The following is a 22491-nucleotide window of genomic DNA, read 5'->3' on the forward strand; positions in this document are numbered from 1 at the left end:
TAAAGAGATGGACAGGGCCATTATTAAAGGAGGAAGAGGGGGGTGGAGGGGTGAGGGTGGAGGGGTGAGGGGGAGGTGACACGCGACAGGCATCGTGTGGACACATACATAGAAATTCAGCGAGTGATTCATTCTTGAGTGAATCTGTGACACTCAACCTGCATCATAAATCAAGAAATATAAAGTTGCATATGTAGTGTGACGGACATTTCACTTGAATTTTTTTTGTATGTTTTGTTTGTTGTTTTTTATTGGTTGCAAAAACATTTTAAAATCATTTTGGAAGATATATTATTTCTTACATATCAATATAAGAGATTATCATACTGTGAACAGGTGACCTCATGAAATGATGTAAAACTCAAAAAAATATCAGAACTGATTTTCTTTCTGAATGTAAATTTCTAATGAAGAGTTTGATGTTTCTCCTTTGAAATATGTTATATAGAAATACATGTAACTGTGTTTACTTTCATTATCACTTAATATATTGATTATTTTTTTAGATTCATTGAATTTTTATACTATTGTTTTTCTGACAAACAGTCAAAAACAAAGATATTCAATTTACAGTGATGTAAAATAAAGAAAAGCTTTTAAAAAAATCATCTGAGAAGCTGGAAAAAGAGAATGGTTGGCATCTGTGCTGAACAAATGACTCAACTGATTAATGGATAATGGATTAATTGTTGTAATTTGCTGAGGATCAACTATTTAAACACCGTTCAGAAAACTATAAACAGCTTGAGAATAAAGTCATAAATGCAACCTAACTTTATGTTTAGTGTAAATCTTGGATTTCAGGTTTTAGCTGTGCCGCCATGATGTTTGTACAATTTGTACATTTTTCCTTCAATGAACTTATGCACAAGCCTCATACTGTGTGCCATTATACACTACCATTAATCAAAATGTCCATTGTGAATAAATGCATACAATGTAAATCAATGCAAATAACGCTTGTCATTCAGTAGTATGTAAAAAACCCCAGAGAGGTCAAAGGTTGACCCACACTGCTCAGTGTCATAGCTCTGGTGTGACCAATTAAAGAAAACGTATAATTTATCTAATTTAAGGGTTCAGGGAACAGCACAGCATCTCTGCTCTCTGACAGCAGACTTCTTTAAAAGACCATTCAGATGATCGAGTTGTAATTTAACAGAATTATCCTTTAAGTGGAGTCTGCCTTGACAGTTATATTCCTCCACCGAGAGACGGAGGACAACGGCTCAGGCTGAATGATGAAGCCTCTAATGAAGCAGGTAAACAAGACATTCGGTTATTTATCACAAAAGCGCACCTATTTACACGCCTCACATTGATTACGTGTCATTTCAATCCTTTAGAAACAAACAAATGCACTGTTAAGACCTGGATGTTCTTGTGTGAAATAGACTAGTCTGAATGGAGTTATTAGGCCTTTGTGGATTTATTATGCTTCGCTTTGCCATTGGCACCATCGAATTCCCAATGTCTCCTAAATGTTTGTATGCACGCTCAGAGTTTCCACCGAAGTGTTGTCATGTCTGCTTTTATAAAAACCAATTTTCCTGCGAGAAGAGGTGTCTTTAGAGCCGTTTTTGTGCAAACACAATGTTTATAAATGAGGCCCCGGCTGATTTGGACATAACACACTATTCAGGTGTGAACATGGTGTTAATGATAAGGAATGTACTGCAGCTAATGGGGTGCTAATGACTGCATTCAGACACAATGACATCAAAACCCAACAGTATTACTGATATACAGAACATATACATATATATATATATACAACAGAAACACATTACTTTACTTCATTTGTTCTAAAGACCCAGATTAAAATTCGGCCACAGCCTCTAGTGTATGGTGTATCTGTGGTGTGTGTGTGTGATTTGGGTCATCAGTATTGAGGCTGTGTGCTATATATATGCAGGACCTAAGGCTACACAGACTGTTTGCAAACCATCATGCACCGACCCTCGAACAACGCTCGAACAACATTTTGTTTTCCAGCTCGGATGACGTTAAACAGCCGGCAGAGAAAGACTCCGTTTGTGTCCGTTTCACACTTGTTGTAGTTCTAGTTTTGAAGTTTTCCATTTCTTTTTTGGTTATTTTTGATATCATTAATATTTCTACAGTACCGAGGGCTTTTGTTCTTCATTATACCAAGACCACAGAGAATACTGGTTTCTAATTGGTTTTTATGACACATTAAACATAAAGTCAATGATCTGTTTGTTTTTTTTAATTCAGTATTCAAGCTATTTGTCTTTTTCCACAATATGATGCTCAGTTTTTCTGGCATCAACTCTCATCTACTTTAAACAGAAAACTTTCAGAGAGGCTTCAAGGCTCAGGGATGTGGACTCGAGTCATTAATTTGATTACTTTAGACTTTAAATCAAAAGCAAAAACTCAACTTTGACCTGAACACAAATGACTCCTGACTTCACTCGGACTCCATTTGACTTAATATCCTTCCTGAGTTGTAGAAAAAAAGTGTGCGGTGAATCAACTCTGTTTCCTGACAACAGATAGACTTTGAATGAATCAGACAGCAGCCAATCACAGCAGGAGCGAGCAGGAGAGGAAGGTGCATTTGACATTTCAGTGCAGACCAGCAGACAACAGATGATACCCTGAATGATCACATTCAGATGTAAAGACTCAAAAATATGACAACATGCAAAACATTCAGCATAGAAATGATAAGTTATTGTGATCAGTTAACTTGAAAATGTTTTAGTGTTTGTTTGAAAGCATTACATTTTAAAAAAAATCTGTTAATTTTACTATACTACCCTGTTTTTTTTTTTGGCATTTCATAATAAGTACATCACATTTATGGGGATTCAAATCATGCAACTTAAACCCTAGTTAAACATAACAATATATTAGTCTTTGGTCACAAATCAGTCATTGGTGGACGAGTCTCACAGTGAGATCTAGGACACTATTTTGGATTGACAACCGAGGATTTCACCACGTTTCTCTTATGATTGTCAACTTTTGTCTCAGACAAAATCACATTAGATTTCCTATTTCCACCATCATTCTTTTGTTCTTCTAAATTTTCAAATTCTTGCACTAAATCTTGGCAACATATCGCTGTATCTTGACATGATGAGATACATTAAACGTTATCTTATCTGGTCTTAAAAGGCTACATTACAATAAATTGATTTTTTTGCTATATCTTGATCAGAATTTCACATTTAGGGCAGTCGTGGCCTAAAGGTTAGAGAAGCAAGCTTGTTACCGGAGGAATGCTGGTTCAACCCCCCAGACCAGCAGGATAAATCTGGGTGGGAAGAGTGAAGAAGCAGCACTTGCCCCTCCTTCATTACCACCACTGAGGTGCCCTTGAGCGAGACCCTTAACCCCGACTGCTCCAGCAGAGCTGCTAAGTGGCAGGCTGTGGTTATACTGGGCAGCTAACTGTGTGAATGTGATCGAGGCTTTCCTGGAAAAGTGAAATTCCCCTGAATGAATAAAGGTTAAAGTGCTCATTCACAATACTGGTTAAAAATAGAAGTACCAATTAGACCCAGAACGCTCCTTAAACTACTGTATTTCCAAGTTATCAGCAAAATACATCACACATAACCTGTAGTCTCTGTGGCTGTGTTATTAATTCATACGGTAGGTGGGTGCTTTCAAATGTGCATATAAAAAGGAAATGAGGAGTTCAAAGAGACAGAAACGCATCTGCAAATTTCAGTCATCGTGGAAAGATGAATTCACTTTTCTCCCTGGCAGATCTAAAGAGGAAGGTTGTTGATTTGATGTCTGCGTAGAGGAACGGAGATGGAAATCATATTCGTTTCCACAGAGGAAGAGAGATGAGCGTATACTGTATATATATATATATATATATAAGGAGAGATCAGGGTATCAGAGGCAGAAGGAAAAAGATGTGTACTGTGCAGACAAGTGTTACTTTAAACATGAAAAGGTTGTAAAATGCCCTCTCAAGTCAATTAGAGAGAAACAAGAAAAGGCTGTAGATTCGCTGGCTGGGCGCCGACCTGCTGTTGCACTTCTCCTCCGTCCCTGAGAGCTCTAATAAATAGCAATCAGAGAGAGATGAAAGTTCAGCGTCTATACTGTTACGCTTCATGCTCATTTGCATCTGTCGTAAACATTTTAAGAAAGGAGTCGTATTGCGGGTTTTAACGCGAGGCAGATCCTAGCGGGGAAAGCGTAACGATGTGTGGAAATCCTTAGTTCAACATGCAGCTCTTATTTCAATTTTTAAAAAAATCCGCTGGTTTTACTCGCTCATTTGTTATTTCAAGGCAGCCGAAATCAATTTCAGAAGATGAGATTTTATTGAAACAAACGTTTATGTGTTTTAAATATATCGGCGTGCCCTCGCACAGCTGGAAATCGGTCTTTTAGTCACGTTCGGTAAGTATAGCGTAGAGGATAAAAACATAAAAGCAGTCAAACACATAGATATGTCTCAGGAATGATGAATAGAGAGCATCAAGTGCCGGCTCTGCTGAGTCTATCCCTTTCTCTATGTCGCTTTTGCCATTTACAGTTGCATCACGTGCGTGGGCGTTCGTGCGCGCGCTTGCATAAGCGTGTGTCAGTGTAGCGCGGGTGTGGGTGTGTTTGTCTGCGAGCCTGTGTGGGTGTTTCTACGGGGGTCTGTGCGCGTTTTGTGGACGTGGCTCTCTATGTGTGTCTAGATGGCCCAAGGACAGATGTGGGTGCCTGGCATTTCAAGAACCGATGTCAAAGACCTTTAGTTCTGTATCTGATGTGTGTGTGTGTGTGTGTGTGTGCGAGCGTGCGCATGCGTGTGTGTGTGCTGTGTTCAGGAGATCGTGTCGAGTCATGAATAAATGAAGTGACAGAGAGAAGAAGAGAGCGAGGGAGAGACATAGAAACATGGCGAGAAAGAGGTCTGACATTATTTCTTGAGAAAAAACAGAGTTCTCAAAAGATGTCAACAACCGACATCTGCAGGAAAAACGTGCAGGAGAGTCTTTTGTTTTGCAGATTAAAGCCTTTGTATTACAAAAAGAAAAACAGAGAATAAAAAATACTTTTATAGGTGCTGGGTAAAAGACTTGAATGGAGGGAAGATTTATAATTCTAGTTTCTATATTGAATATTATAATCTTTTAACTATGGACATTCCCCTAAAGATATCATGTACAGTAGATTCTACTGAATCTATTTAATGACAATCTCTGTGAGATTAAAATGTTTCTTTATTCAATTTATTGGGAACTTTCAATTGGGTCTGTTTGGTTTTTTCACAGCTTTAGTTATACAAAGTTTCTTTAGTGTAAAAAATAATAATAATAGTTTTGCTAGTTGATAGCAGGTGAAGGTTTTAGAGCTTTAGAGTTTAGATGTCACAGAATCTGTGTAAGTTGGATCTACTGCGGGATTCTTCTTTTATCCTTTTTTATTTTTGCTAAAGGATGGTTTTGGCAATAAATGGAACTCATAATCTGTATTCATAGTGGTTCACTGTCTGGAGGTTCAGCTAATCTCTTGGTACCGTTTTTTAACTGATAAATGACTGATGTCACCTGGCTGCGATGTATTTTCCCCTCGGGGACACTAAAAGAAGACTAACTGATTGATTGACTTGGAAAATTATGAACTTAGGATTCATTGCAGTTAACAAAAGGACAAATATAAATTAATCATTCTGTTGCTAATGTCCTAACATAAAAATATGTTCCAAATCTAAGTGCCCTGCTGCCAAACAAAACTACTGCGGCCTCTCTCTCATGCCCCAGATGAAAGACATTAAACTAATGGACCTCGTCCAGCACCTGATATAACCCCTCTCACCATCTATCACTCTCTCAAAGAGCAAGAGGAGAGAGGATACAGCGTGATTTCATGTTCGTGTCATATGGGAGTTACTGTAATTATCAGTTTCTGACTGGTAAATACTGGTTCAAGTCACCATCCAAGTCATAATTACGACTGGGAAACGTCAAGGTAATTAAACCCAAATTGAATGGATGTGGTGCTATATTATTAATGCACAGTAATTTTAAAGGGGACATATCATGCACATTTCCAGGTCTATATTTATATTCTGGGGCTCTACTGGAACATCTTTGCATGATATACAGCTTAAAACACTCCTTATTCATCTTATACTGGCTCTTTATGCAGCCCCTCGGTTCAGCCTCCGTCTGAAACAGGCTGTTTTAGCGCCTGTCGCTTTAAGACCCCCCTCCCCGATGAGCCCACTCTGTTCTGATTGGTCGGCTTCAGAGGCCACACAAACATACAGTGGTAGTAGGATTTCACTTGTTTTTCTTGTTCTTTACTTGAAATGGAAACTTCTCAGTTACATCTGTACGTGTTCGAGCCGGAATCCGATCGGATAACGCAAACAACACATGGAACAACCTTAGCAGTAACCTTAGCAACAAAGACTATGAAACGGACAGCTGTTGGCGGGCATGTGCAAACAATCTGACGTCGGTTCGATGAGGAAGTAGAGGTAATATTGCATTCAGAGCAGTCTGAAGCCCTGGTTTTTGACTTGAAGGTGGCATTATTACATATATTCACCTCAAATTTTGGAATTTTGACCATTTTTAATGTAGACATCCAATATTATCACCTTATATAAATGACAGAAAATCACAAAAAGCTGACTCTGCAATCCTACAACTGTCTTGAGTCGTCCAGAGACATGAACATTTGAATAAGTGTATACACAGGAGTCTTTAACAGGTGTAGACATTGAGTTTAGAAAAAAAAATTATAACACAAACTCTAATCTCTGTTACCGTCTTTGGATAAACACACTGAATCTGTGTACAGGACAAACACAGTGATGAAGGGGCCTTACCTGTCCAGCCAGGCTAGCAGGCTCTTGGCGGCGGTGATGAGGTCGACCACGGAAGTAAGCAGATCGTTGGGGAGCCGCCGCGAGCTTCTGCTCTCTGATTGGCTGCTGCGGCGGCGGCCGGAAATGAAGTTCTGCAGGTTTTTGGCCGAGGCGCCGAGTTTGTGAGCCAGAGTCCTCACACTCTCCGTCTCCAGACCTGAGTTCTACACACACACACACACACACACACACACACACACACACACACACACACACACACATACACACATACAGATTAGCTGGACCATCAGACAATGAACCATCATGAATACAAATTAGAATCTCATTTGTCAACATGTTTACCAGCTTTTCTTAAGGAGTCTGCTGCATATTAATGATTTTATGACATTTTCAGTAGAGAGAAAATAATCATACTGACTCCAACAGAAAGACACTCAATAGATTCAAAAAATATCAAAACTCTTGCTTATTTATGTTTTTGCTTGAAACTATTTACTGATTTTCACATTTTTATCACATAAAGTAAGGACATTGAAATTAAAACAGAACAAAGAACATTAAGAAAAACAAACAAACAGACAGGAAACAGGAAAATTGTACATATATATAGTTAATTAGTTCATCACTTCATCAGAAAATACAAAGCCGGTGGGGTAACTTGGACTCCAGAGTTTGAAATGTTTGTCATTGGCCTTTTGCAGCATACATACGTCAGTTTTTAGCCACCGAGTAACAGTTGGTGCTTCAGATTTGTTTTCCTTTGAAGTGCAACACATTTATTATTATTTATGTTCAAGTTTGAAGTATGAAGGAATCTTGAGATTTTGAGCCGGATATATTCAAGACCACCTGGAACCTGCTGCAAACAACAAATACAGTAAAAAAACGAAACACCTAGTTTACATTTCGCTTTCCTGTTATCAGAATGTAACAAAACCAACTTGTTTACTTGTTAAACTGCTTAAATGTTACTTTTCCAGTTACATGAACAAAACATGGCACTTTTACCCATCCAGACCTTTATATCTTCCAGTTGCTCGTCTGGTATTGATGATCCTAAAGTTACAACTAGCTTGTCTGTGATTTCTGTTTTCATGCTATAAGTAATTTTTCCACTCCTATTTCCAACCCCTATTTAAATTAGATACACAATGACACACTCGTTAAATTACTTTTGTATAAACTGATCTTCCAACTTCTGCTCAATGATCAGTTTCAACCAATTAATGCTGTCACATTTTTGGCGGAATATATTAAGAAACAAACAAATTAAACCAATAATTATGCATTATCCCACCGGGTTTAGTGTTTTTATTATCTCTCCCCAAATGCCATATGATTCATTTTAACCTCAAAGGTAAGCTTCAGGAATTTATGTGTAACTTTTTCAATACAAATGTCACATTTCACACTGCTCACTCTATAGTTTAAATGGGATCTATTTCATAACCCAAAACTCAATGAGTCTGTTTCTTAGTTTGTGTCATTTGGGAGATGCAAGGGTTTAACACTCGACATTCACAATTTACTCCCTGCAGTCCATCGCGATGTGCACTCAAGCAGAACGGCAAACACTACAGCAGCAGCTGTAAAGATGCTAATGAGAATCCAGCACTGCATTTGAAGTACAACATAAATACAGAAACTCACCAGAGCACAGAGCAAGTCGACTGCCTCCAGAATGAGCTCCTGGTGTCCGATGCGAGAAACTCCCAGCTCCTCCAGCTCGGCGTGGCTAATCCTCAGCAGCCGCTCCCCGCAAACACCTCCACGCTCAAACACACACACATACTGCTGCAAGCAGTCGTCCAGACCTATAACAAACACACATAGTATTAAGGTTACAAACCGTACACTCGTATTTGTTCCAAAATGAGATCACAACCACAAGAACAAAAAAAAAATCAATCTTTTTCTTCTTCTTCTTCTGAGTGAGTGGGAACAAAACCAGATTCGTGACAGTATTTGTTGTTGATGAAAATGTTTCTTCTATCAAACTCCAATGAACAATAAGCTGTAAATAACCAGGTTTGAGATAGTGTCTATATTTCACCACAGTGTCTCTATAATGAATTCACAATGAAAAAGCAACAACTTATCAAGACATTTCTGTCTATATCTGAAACAAATTCATATTTTTAGCTAAGCTAGCAGCACGTTGGTCCAAACAACAATATCTCAACATCTACACAAGAAATTGCTATGAAATTTTGTACAGATATTAATGATCCCCAAAGGATGAAATCTAATGACTTTGGTGACCCTCTGACTTTTCCTCTGATGCCAGCAGGTTCACGTTTGAGATTTTAAAGGACCAGTGTGTAGGATTTAGTGGCATCTAGAGGTGAGGTTTAAGATTGCAACCAGATGAACCTGCAGTGGCTGTAAAACTCGTGAAAAACACGAAAGGCCCTCTCTAGAGCCAGTGTTTGGTTTGTCTGTTCTGGGCTACTGTAGCAACATGGCGGTGCAACATGGTGGGCTCCATGGAAAAGGACTCGCTCCCTATGTAGATATAAAGGGCTCATTCTAAGGAAACGAAAACACAATGTTCCTTATTTTCAGGTGATTATACATTAATTAAAACATACTTATGTATATTATATTCCATTTCTGCCAAGTTTATTCCAGTAGATACAACTAAATTCTACACACTGCACCTTTAAGTCAAATTTCTCAACAACTATTTGATGGATTGACATTAAATGTGGTTCACACACTCATATCCCCTTCAGGATGAATTGTAATAACCTTGGCGATCCCTTAACATTTCATCTAGCGCTGTCATCAGGTCAAATTTTTAATTTGTTGAGACTTTTGTTTATACAGCAGTGCAGAACTGCCTTAGTAATGCATATGCCTCACATAGCAAGAAAATGTATTTCATTATTCCAAAATACCTTTTTTTTCATTATAATGATAAAGTTTTCTCATAATAGTATTTGCTTTTGTTGTGACAAACACATCCAAGGTGCTTTCACAAACCCATCTACAATGTCACTTTGGCTTTTTTGTCCAATATGAGACGAACAGTGTCCGCATGCTGATAACAACCCCATCTAGGTTGGCAAGTAAGAGAAGAATTTCATTATGTGTTGACCCGAAAAGAAGGTAAGACTTTATCAATTTACGCTTCCATTTCAACAGCAGCAACACTGCTGTTTTTATGAGATACAGATACACTCTAATATTTCTTGTTATAGCAAGTATTTATATTTTATTATAACAAGAAAATGCACTTGTTTTAATGTGAATAAACATCTTGTTTTATTGAGTTGTTTTTATTGTGAGAAAAATAGAAAAAATAATCATTATAACTCTTTCATAAGAAAACCTTTTTGTTATAATGTAATACTGAGCAAATATGTTTTTTTGTCTTAAGGCAGCAATAAGTTGCTGCAATAAGTTTATAACCAAATACCTGCAAAACTAATGATATTCCCATCAACCTTAAAGATGTAAACAGGTAAACATCATACCTGTTTAGTACGGTTTAGTATTAGCATGTTAGCATTGTCATTGTTAGCATGTTAGCATGCCGATGTTAGCTCTGTTCCAAAGTAGCCTAATGTGGCTGTTGACTTATTAGCCTTGTTATAAAACAAAAGTAAGAATATTTTAAATTGTTTCAAACAGAAGTCAACTTGTTTCAAGACATTTCTAGAAATTATTGTCATTATCAGACAAAAAAGATGAAAACAACTGATTTGTGTCGGAACAGGGTTGAAATAATCTTACCGCACTTGCACATTTTTAGAAAGAAAGACTTTAAGCATTCAATTACAGAAAGTTAACTTTTACTGTTTAAGTTTACTTTAAAAAAAAGTAAAGTGACAAATAAGAGAGAAGAACAATAAGCAAGTAAGGTCAAATGAAGATCGATTGCTGGTTGAAGGTGCTTATAGCGACTAAACTTCCTGTAATCACATACGTATTTATGGCAATTAATGAGATTACTGGGGAAAAATGGGCCCAAGGCTCATCCCCACAACACCATCACTCTTCATGACCTGCTCACTGCTCAGACACTCTTCCACACATTCATTCCCTGATCGATAATCAGACACTAGTTGAAATTATAGGCTTCAGGCTGCACTCCAGAAGCACTAATCAGCTTTCATTACAACACTTTTCACCGATGGCTTTCCTCCTTCAAAGTCTGCCTACAGAGAGGACAGATTTCTTAAAGTCTGCGCAAGAAAATGCAAGACAGATTTTTGCTTCTGCTTGTAGCAGTTTGTTTCAGATAATACAACAGCTGCTGTGTCATGTTTTTGAGACATTTTAGCTTGTTTGCACTTTTGTAGATTTCAGCCCGACACTATTTCATAGCCAGAATAGCATGAAGTAAAAGTATAAAATACAGTATGTTTTCAGAGACAGCTGAGAGCGACAGGAGGCGTTTTAGGTCTTAGTTTGTTTATTTTTCTGTCTTTTTTTTTATTCAAAAGGGAGAAAACATTTAGTTCCTGTCCATTTACGAGCTAAATGTGTGACTGAGGCCTGTTTCTCCATTAAAAGGAGAATAAATGGAGAGAGAAGAGAAATAAAGAGACTCCCTTTTCTTCCATCTCCCACAGCGCAGAACGGACTGATACAGATAATCAACAGGATTTAGACTTCTATTCTCCCAATTCTACCAAAGCTGAACATCGCTTCAAAGGACCGTAACAGTTATTTTGAAAATCTTATCTCATAAACGTCAAATCATGTTCACTTAGGATTTTTTTCTGACTGTTTTTCCCAATGCATCATGCTTCACAGGTTAAGATTTATCCTGAGCTGATTTAAATACAGGTGCTGGTCATGTTACATGAAAGGTGTAAGGACAGCTCTGGGACTGATTCAGAGATAATTGCAGGTCACAAAAGTGGATCCATGGAGAACACATGTAGCCTCGGTTTAATTTGCACAGCAGCAAGTAAGATCTTTGAACGGTTGATGGAGTTTCCCTTTAGCTGGACAATTTTGTGTGCGGTTTTTTTTTGTTTTTTTTGATATTCTGACTCAAATTCAACTTGGACATTTGCACCACTGCTTGTGTTTTTACTCACAGACATGTTACATTCACTATGGGAGGTGACAGTATTACAGTCTGACCAATGCAGGATTTTTGAGGCTGATACCATTTTTTTTTAAAAACCTGAGAATGACACACAACCCTGACACAAATAAACATTTTTATATGGCTCCCTTAGATTTGTTTTTCCAATAATTGTACTGGACAGTTGGAAAATACAATTGTCACTACTCTGGTGGACAAACTATATGATTCTATACCACTAAATGAAGCTTTAATGAAAGTTTAATCAAGTCAAAATCCCTCTATTCACAATTCTAACATCACCATAACTGATAAGGATCTTAATGATATTTCTACCTCGTTCCTCGAGCCAATCCATCCCTACATGCTGTTCTTTAATGATCATCTGCTATTCTTTCTTTCAGACCTGCCATTGCGCAAACCACCTCCTCCCCATCAGCACCATGACCCTCCTTCATATCCAAGGAGACTCATCCAAAGATTTCCATCAACCACCTGCTGGCTCCACTTCACCACCACCACCACCAGCGTCTAGTCTCCGGGGGGATCCTGTCTTGTCTCCTATCTTCATCCGGCCCTTAATGAAGATGCTTCACATCAATGGAGTCAAATTGCCAAATATCTTTCTCCGTTGCTATCCTCAATAATTAAGCACCAAGGATTGATCTCTCCTTATTGAACTTTAGAGAGGTGATACTGTTTTAAAACAAATCTTTCGCATTGGCTGACATATACGCCAATATCAATATACAGCATCTGCAATGAGCTAATATCAGCTGACATATTGGCCTGGTCCATTTATCAATTTTACAATCTGTTTATCTGTTTTGCAGCACTAATAACATCGCACTACTTCCACACAGCAGCATGGTTTGTAAGTGTTATCCAGTAATTTATGGATGTACAGTAAGTACATCTTAAAAAAATAACTGCTTTTGCATCCTCCTGTGCCAAAAACGAGCACTTTTTGTACACTTGTAGAGCTGAAACTACAGCAGAGACAGAGGAGTCATATGAAGTTTTATTGATTTCAGAAACAAAAGGGCCTCAGATCAGCACTATCTGTGAGTTCGTGTCCAGCTAAGAGTCTCCGAAGGACCTAAAACAAACTCTATACCTGAAACAAGAGTCGAGAGACTGGAACAGAAGAGGTAATGGATGGGCAATTAGGCAGTCATCCAGGTAAGGCTTTATTCTCTGTTGGATTGTGTAACGTCTGTGTTGTGAGTACGTGTGGGACATTCTCTTTAGATCTGCGAGTGAGCAAGTGGGTGTGAGCATTGTTCATGTGTGTGCGTATGTGTATGTGTGTGTGTGTGTGTGTGTGTGTGTGTGTGTGTGTGTGTGTGTGTGTGTGTGTATCAGCTGGCCAGAGCGGGTTTGCTGAGTCAAAGGAAAGCAGATCAAGACAGAGCGGCTCAGCGGCAGCCCCTGGCTCCCAAAACAATGAATGTATCCAGCTTCTAACCTCTTAACAAACAGCCAACTGGCAAACACACAGTAGTACACACATACACACACCTCTGAGGAATGAGCATTGATTTCCCCCCGCTTTATAATACAGTATGGTCCCCGCTTTATAATACACTCATCTATCATAACCACGCTAACAAAGACGGAAGGAAAAAAAAAAACAGGGTGGGAAGAGAGCGGAGGAAGAGAAGCAGCAAAAAAAAAGGAAGGAGGAGGAGAGGAAAAGAGAAAAATCTTTAAATTAAATTGCATGTATTTCACACACGCTCCCAACGCTCTCACTCCCAACTCGTCACATACGGACGCTTGATCAGGAGCCCTTGGCGTCACTTTTTATCACACTGGGTAACCCTTTAGCATAATTTTTGAAGTGTTTTTTTTTCCCCCACCCGCATTCTACGAAGACCTGCCCGTACTCTGCCGCTGATTGGCTCTGACCCTGATATTCTCAACCTAAACCTTACTCCTCATGACTAAACCTAACCAACATAACCATCGAAGGCAACCGGTACTAGCCAATCAGAGGCAAAGTAGGATGGAAAAAAAAATAAGGCCTCCAACGACGTCTGAAATAGATGCCATGAGACCGATGACGTCTATATAAGGTGGCAAATTTCTATATTAGCAGGAGGCGGGTTGGGTAGATGGTTAGATAAATAGATGACAAAAAGTGGACCAAGATGCAGGAGATGCTGTTCACTTGTGCACAGACTTTGTTTACTGCGTGTTGCACGTGTTGCAGTTCTGTACACTGAGCTTTGCAAGAAGGACCTTCAACTTTTGACCAATCAGCTTTGTTGGTCCCGCTACAGCGAATCCAATTGGTCAGTCATGTAAAAAGCCAAAGTCAGTGGCGAATGAAGACAAAAAAGCCACTGTCAGCTGTAAACAAATTACCTGGATGTTGCTGACGCTTCTTGATTGTTGGGCCCATACATCGTGCGCACCAGAGACTTCTAACTTATAGTTAGCCTTCTGCTAACTTGAAAGGAGATAAAATAATTAAATTGTCCTCTAGACATCCCAAATGTTATCAGACTGAATGGATCAAATTCTGAAATGAGTCATGTTGCGGGGGTTTGTAACACTCAAAAGAATTTATCCAATGTTACAGCCGCTCCTTTTCCCATCACTGGGTGTGGGAAAAATGCTTTAAGGGCCCAAAGCGGACCCTGAAGTTGTAAGTCCACACTTTGGCCACCATGTCAAAGGCCTGTAACTAAATGCACAAACTTGCAAAACAGAGTTTGCAGGCAGACACCCAAATGTTCAAGTATGTGCAAGCTTGCAGCACATACACATAAAAGTTGACAAAACTACAGTTACAGATACAAAACCCTGTTTCCAAGCACAGCTTTCTGAAAGATATAATATTCCATACTGACTCTGCAATTCCCCTCACAAAAGCTTTAAAGCTTCTTTCAGAAGTTGACTGGCCTGCCTGTGAGCCAGACCTTATCGCCATCATTATCATCATCATCATCACTGGCCGACCTCACACTTTTGTGGCTGAATGGGAGCAAATTTTAGTTTCAGAATAATATACCCAGCAATCACAGAGGTGTTAAGTCTGGGTGTCCACATACTTTCGGCCGAGTTGCATACTTTTGAATTGTGGTAATGTTATTTTTTTTACTCAAGTCATCCTAGCACTTTCTCCACTCGACTGCGAGACTTGTGTTTTAATGAGTGTTAATAGCGCACGGTCCCTAATAGACGTGAAGCTGATTAAAACAATGTTGGCTCTCGCAGGCAAAGTGTTACTACCGCTGAGAAGCAGAAGGGGAGAGATACACTGTGTAGCAAAAGTTCATTGATAATCAGCATCGCTTATCGCTGGCAGAGAGGGAGAGCGTGAGTGCCCTGAATGCTAATGAGTTAAATTATGAGTGACATCAGCAGCGACTGCGCACACCCACACACCCACACACACCCACACAGAATGAAACAGAAACTAAACAGTGTTATACAGGTAACATATGCATACAGTTCAACATGTATGGCTGCTGTATAGGATAATTATTGTACTGTATATCAAATGAAAAACACTTAAATCTCCCTCTCACGTTCTATAAAGTGACAGTGACCAGCTGAGTGTATGTGGGTTTGTTGTATAATGGTGTCTAATCTATGCAACCGTGCACTCATGTGTCTGCATGTACAATTTAGGTGTACAATCGCGTTCATGTGTGCGCATGTGTTCGACTGGTACAGAAAAAGTGTGATTCATAGCTGACTCACACCCTTAAACTCCCACAGAGGCACACTTTTCACAACAGCAGGCGAGCCAAACTCCTACAAACACCCCTCTATCTCTCTGTCACACACACACACACACACACACACACGTCTAATAAAACTAGATTTTGCGGTGACTTCTAGGATGTTTGAGAGGCCTATAAAAGATCTGGCCCTCCCAGTCGGGCTGTGTGTCATCTGTTCCAAGCACTCTGAAGCTTCGGTAACAATAAAAGTTAGACGAGCGTTCACGTCGTCCCTGGGATTCGTAAATGCAGGATGTTGGAAGCCCTGCAGTTATTAGAAGTGAGTTTACGACCGGAAAGTTGCCAGTTTGAATCCCAACGTCGTCTGAGATGATCTTGCATCGGGGATATAAACCAGGCAAACTCTATTACTGCATTAGTTACTGTTTTTTTTGTGCCTTTTGTGTGTATTTTTTTTTTTTTTTTTGCAGCTCTTCCCTTTGTTGTTTGTAGACTTTTCTGGCTCAACTGAAAGACTGTCTGTATTACTTTCCTCTCACTATCACATCAGTCTTGTGCCAATACAATTAGGAAGGCTTAAAAAAGCACAGGCCTCATGCATGAATGAAAAGTCAGTGGAAAGAGGCCACCGAAGCAAGGAAAATGCAACTTTGCTCAAGGCAACGCTACAGCAAAGAAATGCTCACTTGAGTTAGACATTTTCTACTTGGAAATTTGCATTTCTCAATAAACAGAACACATATACTATACAAGTGACAGTAAATGTTTTGTTCCAATCAGGTATTTACAGCTGGAAAAATGTTCAGTAATTAAAGTCATGAGAAAAAAACAACTTATGATGGTAAAATATGTTGATTTTTAAAATATTATGTATATAGTGTTTATAATAATGGAGCAATTAATTTTAAAACTGCACAAAACAGATTGCTATAGCATGATTTTTAGCTCAGCAATGTCGAAACTGTATGTTAGTTCCATTGGGCAATAAAACAAACACTGATTTTTCTTTCTTTACTGACCTCAAATAGTGGGTCAAATGACTCATAGTGACAAAAAAATGTATGTAGCAGTTTTCTACAGCGTTTTAGCATCTTTCAGCTCATTGTTTTGATTTTGTGACTCACAACTTTACTGTTTTAGTTCACTCTCACCGATCAAATCCACCTTGTTTCCACTTGCAGCTGTTTTCAGTGGAAAAAGCTCTGATAAACCCACTGTACACTACCCAACCCAGCACCAAACAACAGACAGACAAAGTTAGCAGCTAGCTGGTGAACATAGTGGAGCATTTAGCATCTAAAGAGACAAATATTTCCCTCAGGAATTGGTACAGACCAAAACAGAGCTAACAGGATGTCAATAAGAGAATGAATTTTGGACTTACATTCAACAGGTAGCCAGAAGCATGACTGTTGATAAATGGGATTATTGCACCGGATCTGCTGGATGTGTAAATAGGCAACTATTTGCCAACGCATTACTTGTATCAACTTTATAAGGTGATAGTATATCAATGTTGTGTGCTCAAAGCTGTGCCATTTCCATTTGCTGATTAAGTCAGTGAGATGTGTTGAAAGAGTCAGAAAGCTAGAGAGTGAATGTTTAGATTAAGTTTGTCAAACTTAATAAAGAAGGAACTTTCATGCTCTTGTTTGAATTGTCGATTCATCTTAAAAGTGCATTTTTATCAATCTGCTTAGATTTCTCTCGATTAGGACTTTTTAAAAATGTACCTTTAACATGCTGTATTTTAAATGTTTAAAATATGAAAATTATTTAACTCAACAAAACAACTGAGCTTGATCACTGAGCCTGCAACAGTAATGCAACATGCCAGAGCAGCGTCATACTGGAGTGACTCTGGCCTCTCAGTGACCGAAACACTTGAAACCAAAATTCCCCCGTGCATCACATGTTTGCTCAGTGCACACAACAAACGCAGGAACTGGCTTTTCTGATGCAAACTGAAGAACATTTTTAGGTAATCTACATCCTCATATGTCTAATCATGTCTCACTTTAAGTCTAAAAAAGATCAAAGGCTGTGGTTATCATTCTGGCAGCCTTTTCTTATGACAGTGGTGTCATCAAATGTGTTTGTCCAGCGTTCAATATATATGTGCGAGGGAAATGAGGAGAAATTCAGCCCGGCATCCTGTGTGAACAGATGATAACAGGACGGTGAACATGGGACAAAAACTCCCAGCATTCTCAGCAATGTCAGTTCTCATATTACCATTGAACTGTACCACTCCCATACTGTTTTAGCCACAGCCGTGCCAAGTGAACAGCGCTCAGACCTTTTGGCCCCAAACGCTTGTGGCATATGTGATCTGTACATGTTATTGTACACACACACACAAATACAGTATATCATGTTTCCCTCTGTCGCCATAGACACACCCAAGAGACCCAGCATGAACCGAATACCACACTAAGGCATGCCACGTGTGTGTGTGTGTGTGTGTGTGTGTGTGTGTGTGTGTGTGTGTGTATGTGCGCAAATGTCCGAGGACCCGGGTGGAGCCTTCTGTTCAGAGCCTGTGTGTGTGTCTGTCAGCTGTTCTGCACAGACGGTCTGAGATGAACAGCTCACTATCCACCCACACACTGACTGCACACACACACACACACGCACACGCACATACACACACATACAGAGGCACATATAAACACATGCCATATGCACACGACCAACCGATAACCCATCCACGATGAGGCTCCGAGAAACAGTACATCATGTAAATAAATCTTTTGTCACGATTTCCATTTTCATTTTTATTGAAGCCTGTGTGTCAATAGATTCCCTGACCCGCTTTTTATGCAACAGACATGATGAATAACAATTATTGCTAACATTAGTCGATATTAGTCATTTTTCTCAGTTCATGTGGAGGGTGGGACTTTGGATCAAGCTGTGTTTGTGATCAGAGCCTGATGAGACATGGTGCGATGATGAATCTTGGCGTCGCCTTCCAGCGAGAGAAAAGTGGCAGTGATTGACCTAAAGAGGGTGTTAATAAAGGCTAAAAGGTCACATTTTAAGGTGAAAAATTGATCAAACGGTAGGTGGCGGGTTGAACTTTTTAAAATGCCTTAAAGGGCAGGTTCACAGTTTTTCCAAGTCTGACTTAAAACAACAGTCAGATGTCGATATGAGCAGTGAAAGAGGTTTTCCTCACTGTGATCATTCCTCCTGTTCATACCGGCTATTAAATCATCACCCTTCAAATTCTCTCTTTGTGTTTCCTTGGGCAGAGTTTCCCTGTTGAGCTTTGGGACTTTGGCATTAAAAAGACTGTAACTTTGAAAAATATCTACTTGATTTGACTCTTTCAGATGGCTGAAGTTTCATATTAGCTTCACATAAACTTTTTAATATATTTTTGCACAGAAGGACCCCATCACCGACATTGTAAGTGCATCATGAAGGGATCTTGTCAGTATGATCGGTATGAACAGGAGGAATGATTGAGACGAGAAAAACATGCATCAATGTTCATTTAGGCACCTGACTACTGTTTCAAGACAGACTTGAAAAATTGTGAACCCGTCCTTAAGCTTTCATATGAACGGCCAGATTTTGCTGCAACTTGTACTTAATTATCCTTCTTTTTATGCCATATTAATATTTCAAGTGCAGAATCACTTTTATCAGTTCAAATAACTTTCATTCTATCTCATTATGAAATATACATATTTTCAAAAGTGACATTTTCTCTTGAAGTTTTTTTTTTTATATATACTATTTCAATACTCTTTTCCACATTGATAATAATTTGCGGTAACCTTTAAAGTACAGCACAGGCTAGAAATGTGGTGTTAAATTAGACCAGTGGTGGTCTGGAGGTTCGGATGCCCTAGGGCGAACTCTCATTACAGTCTCATCATGCTTTAGGGGGTGCTAGCAGGAGCTATAGCTTAGTGCTACCATGCAGTCAGTGAGTTAGCTCCGTTTTACACCCACGCCTTGGTTTTTAGCCTATACTGATTTACAATGTGCTGAAACTGCACCATAAAAAAATTGTGCTGCATTAGCTACTAGCAGTTTCTGTTTGCACTGTAACCACGCAAGCAAAGATCTCTAGTTATAAGGAGCATCTTTTTTTTTTTTTTACTATTGTTATGACTTCTGTGCATTTAGATTTGACTGAGTTACAGCCTTGGGAATAAGGGAATATGCTCCCTTGTCATCACTGGAGTCTATTGTATTTGTTGTGAATCCAAACTGACCACAACCTCCATCCTCAGAGGAGCAAGAGACAAACATTTTACAGCAACCTTTTCGACTCGTAGGGAATGATACTAAAAATATAGAGTTTGGGTGGAGTATAACTTTAAAAATACAATCCCCAGTGTCGTTTTATCACCCAATAACAACCCCAGATCCTATAAATTTGCCCCCAACTCAACTGCAAACTGTGTTGATCTGGCATCTGGAGGAAAATTCAGGATATCAGTTTTGTTTTTATTAACTCAATAGATTCATTAAGAAAGTTCTGAATGACCTTCACATTGTTATTTTTTGCCAAACTGGATATGTATTACTTCTGTAAAAATAAATAAGGACTACAACCTGGTTGTAACATACTTTTTTGTTCAAAGGGGCTTATAATGAAGGGTATCTAACAATAGAAATAAGGGCTATATAATGATGATAAATCTGACCAGTGTATTGTACTTTACTGAGGCAAGTCACTGTTTTTTATATGGTTTTGGGGAGGCCTGGGTTATGGAGGGGACTGGCACCAACTGTTTATACTGTATATATGAGCCAATATGCACTATCACCAACATATATTATGGCAATGTTATTAAGAACTTGTACTTAATGTGTTTTAATGAAAATAAGTAACTATAACTGATATAAAACCCGGAGTCCAAGAGGATATTTGTTTCTGTCACCAAGACCAGATGTTTACCATTCTCTGATATCAAACTCCAGCGTGCCTGCAGAGAAAATGCAGAATATGTCACATTGTCTACATTAGCCCCGTTCTCTCCACAGTAATAAATGCTCTGCCGAACAGCAGTGTGGAAGCTGGAAAGCACAATGTATCAGCAGCAATAGCTATTTCTTTTTTTAATGTGTAAAAGAGTTTTACAATGTTCACAGGCCTCTGGGTACAGACCTAATCAGCCTGGCTGCTGAATTATGCATGACTATAATCTGTGGTCTGATCACTGCAAGCGCTCATATAAACAAAACTCAATTACATTTTTAGTTTTTTTTTTTTTTTTTTACAGTTTGACAGCAGTATAGATGTTGTGAATTTATATCTTTAGGACTACTGTCAGCTGAGCCCATCAATCCTTCTCTGTTAAAACTCTCTTCTCTCAGCCGTGAAGTTTGGCTGGCACACATTACATCATCACCCACTGATCATCAGGTGCCAGGATGATGCATGGACTCACACACATACACACACACACACACACACACACACACACAAACAGTACACACCTCCCACGCAACATCACATTTTGCCAGCCTCTGTCTCCCCTGCATTAATATGCATCAGTCATGATCACGCAGTATCTGTGTGTGTGTGTGTGTGTGTGTGTGTGTGTGTGTGTGTGTGTGTGTGTGTGTGTGTGTGTGTGTGTATTTGTGCGTAACCTACCTTTCATCCAGTCCACCACCTGGCTCGTGCTCCATTTGCTCACCGGCTCCATCACCAGCGCCATCGAGGAAACTTTGCGCTGACTCTCCGTTGCGCGCAAGCGGTGTTAACCCAAAACAAAGCTCTGTCAGCCGGCACACCTCCCCCCCGACCCTCCCGCCCTCCTCCCTCCCTTGCTCCCTCCCTCCGCAGCCAGGTGACTCCTTCACACTCTCTCGGTCCTGTCCGCCTGCCCCTGGAGCCCGGTGTCGCGTCCCGTTAACGCAGCGCAGCCCTCAGTGCGGGACAGCCCGGGCGTGTGTGCAGCGGAATCCGGTACATTCCCCTGCTCGATCCGGTCTGACATGTGTCGCCAGTCTCTATCTCTGTCTTCCCTCCCTTCTTCCCAGTGAGCCAGCCCGGTCCTGCACTCCTGGTGTGTGCGTGTCTCCGCGCGCGCGCGCGCGCGTATGTGTGTGTGTGTGTGTGTGTGTGTGTGCGCGCGACAAAGGGTGATAGAGAGGAGTGTGTGTAGGTGTGTGCGCAGCCGCTCCGTTACCGACAGCAGCAGTGTAGGATAGATAAGTCACACCGGACTCTCTCTCTCTCTCTCTCTCTCTCTCTCTCTCTCTCTCTCTCTCTCTCTCTCTCTCTCTCTCTCTCTCTCTCTCTCTCTCTCCCCAGATATGATTAAACTGTGCACGCGCCCCGTGGGTGGCTCCACGCGCACCTATCACTGTATTTTCCTTTGCGAGCAATAGAATGATGCAGATATGATGGAGGAAAGATATTCTCCTAAGATATTTAATCAGGCCATACATGTGTATGTGTGTGTGTGTGTGTGTGTGTGTATAAGTGTGTGTGTGTGTGTGTATATGTGTGTGTGTGTGTGTGTGTGTGTATGTGTGTGTGTGTGTACGTGTGTGAGAGAGAGAGAACCTCTGGGGACAGACAACATGGGGTACCTACACACTTCCTGCTTCAGCTGTCTCCGTGAGGACACTTAATGAATCCTCAGCCAACCTCAGATCATTTCTCTGTACCCTCAAGCTATTGCTTTTCTTTCTTTCTTTCTTTTCTTTCATGCTGTAATACCCTAATTTGGTCCATTAACAGTTGTGCCAAAATTCATTTAGATATGATGGCGTATCTGTTTTAAATTGACATGTATTCATTTAAAATATGTTTTGGTCCAAAATGACATACAAATTTTGAGGTATAATCCAATACAACACAAGAAAACATCTACCCATGGTTAAGTGCCCTTGAGCAAGTCACTGAGTCAGACAGCATGCAAGGCAGTTAATTCCCATAAAGTCTA

At 39.8% G+C, this 22491-nt stretch overlaps 1 protein-coding gene across 2 annotated transcripts in view; it reads right to left on the minus strand.

Annotated features, from left to right (window-relative positions):
• The window catches only part of cnksr2a (connector enhancer of kinase suppressor of Ras 2a), a 69965-nt gene extending 48662 nt beyond the window's left edge, over nt 1-21303 (minus strand). For both annotated transcript variants that reach the window (XM_042399245.1, XM_042399243.1), the window contains exons 1-3: nt 21192-21303; nt 8477-8640; nt 6827-7029 (exon numbers count right to left, since the gene is read on the minus strand). In XM_042399245.1, the coding sequence (XP_042255179.1) occupies nt 6827-7029; nt 8477-8640; nt 21192-21255 (431 nt within the window). In that variant the 5' untranslated portion in view covers nt 21256-21303. The remainder of the gene's footprint in view (nt 1-6826; nt 7030-8476; nt 8641-21191) is intronic.
• Between the last annotated feature and the right edge of the window lie 1188 nt (nt 21304-22491).

The sequence above is a fragment of the Thunnus maccoyii genome, chromosome 21 (assembly GCF_910596095.1).
Source record: "Thunnus maccoyii chromosome 21, fThuMac1.1, whole genome shotgun sequence".
In the NCBI taxonomy this organism is placed as follows: Eukaryota; Metazoa; Chordata; class Actinopteri; order Scombriformes; family Scombridae; genus Thunnus; species Thunnus maccoyii.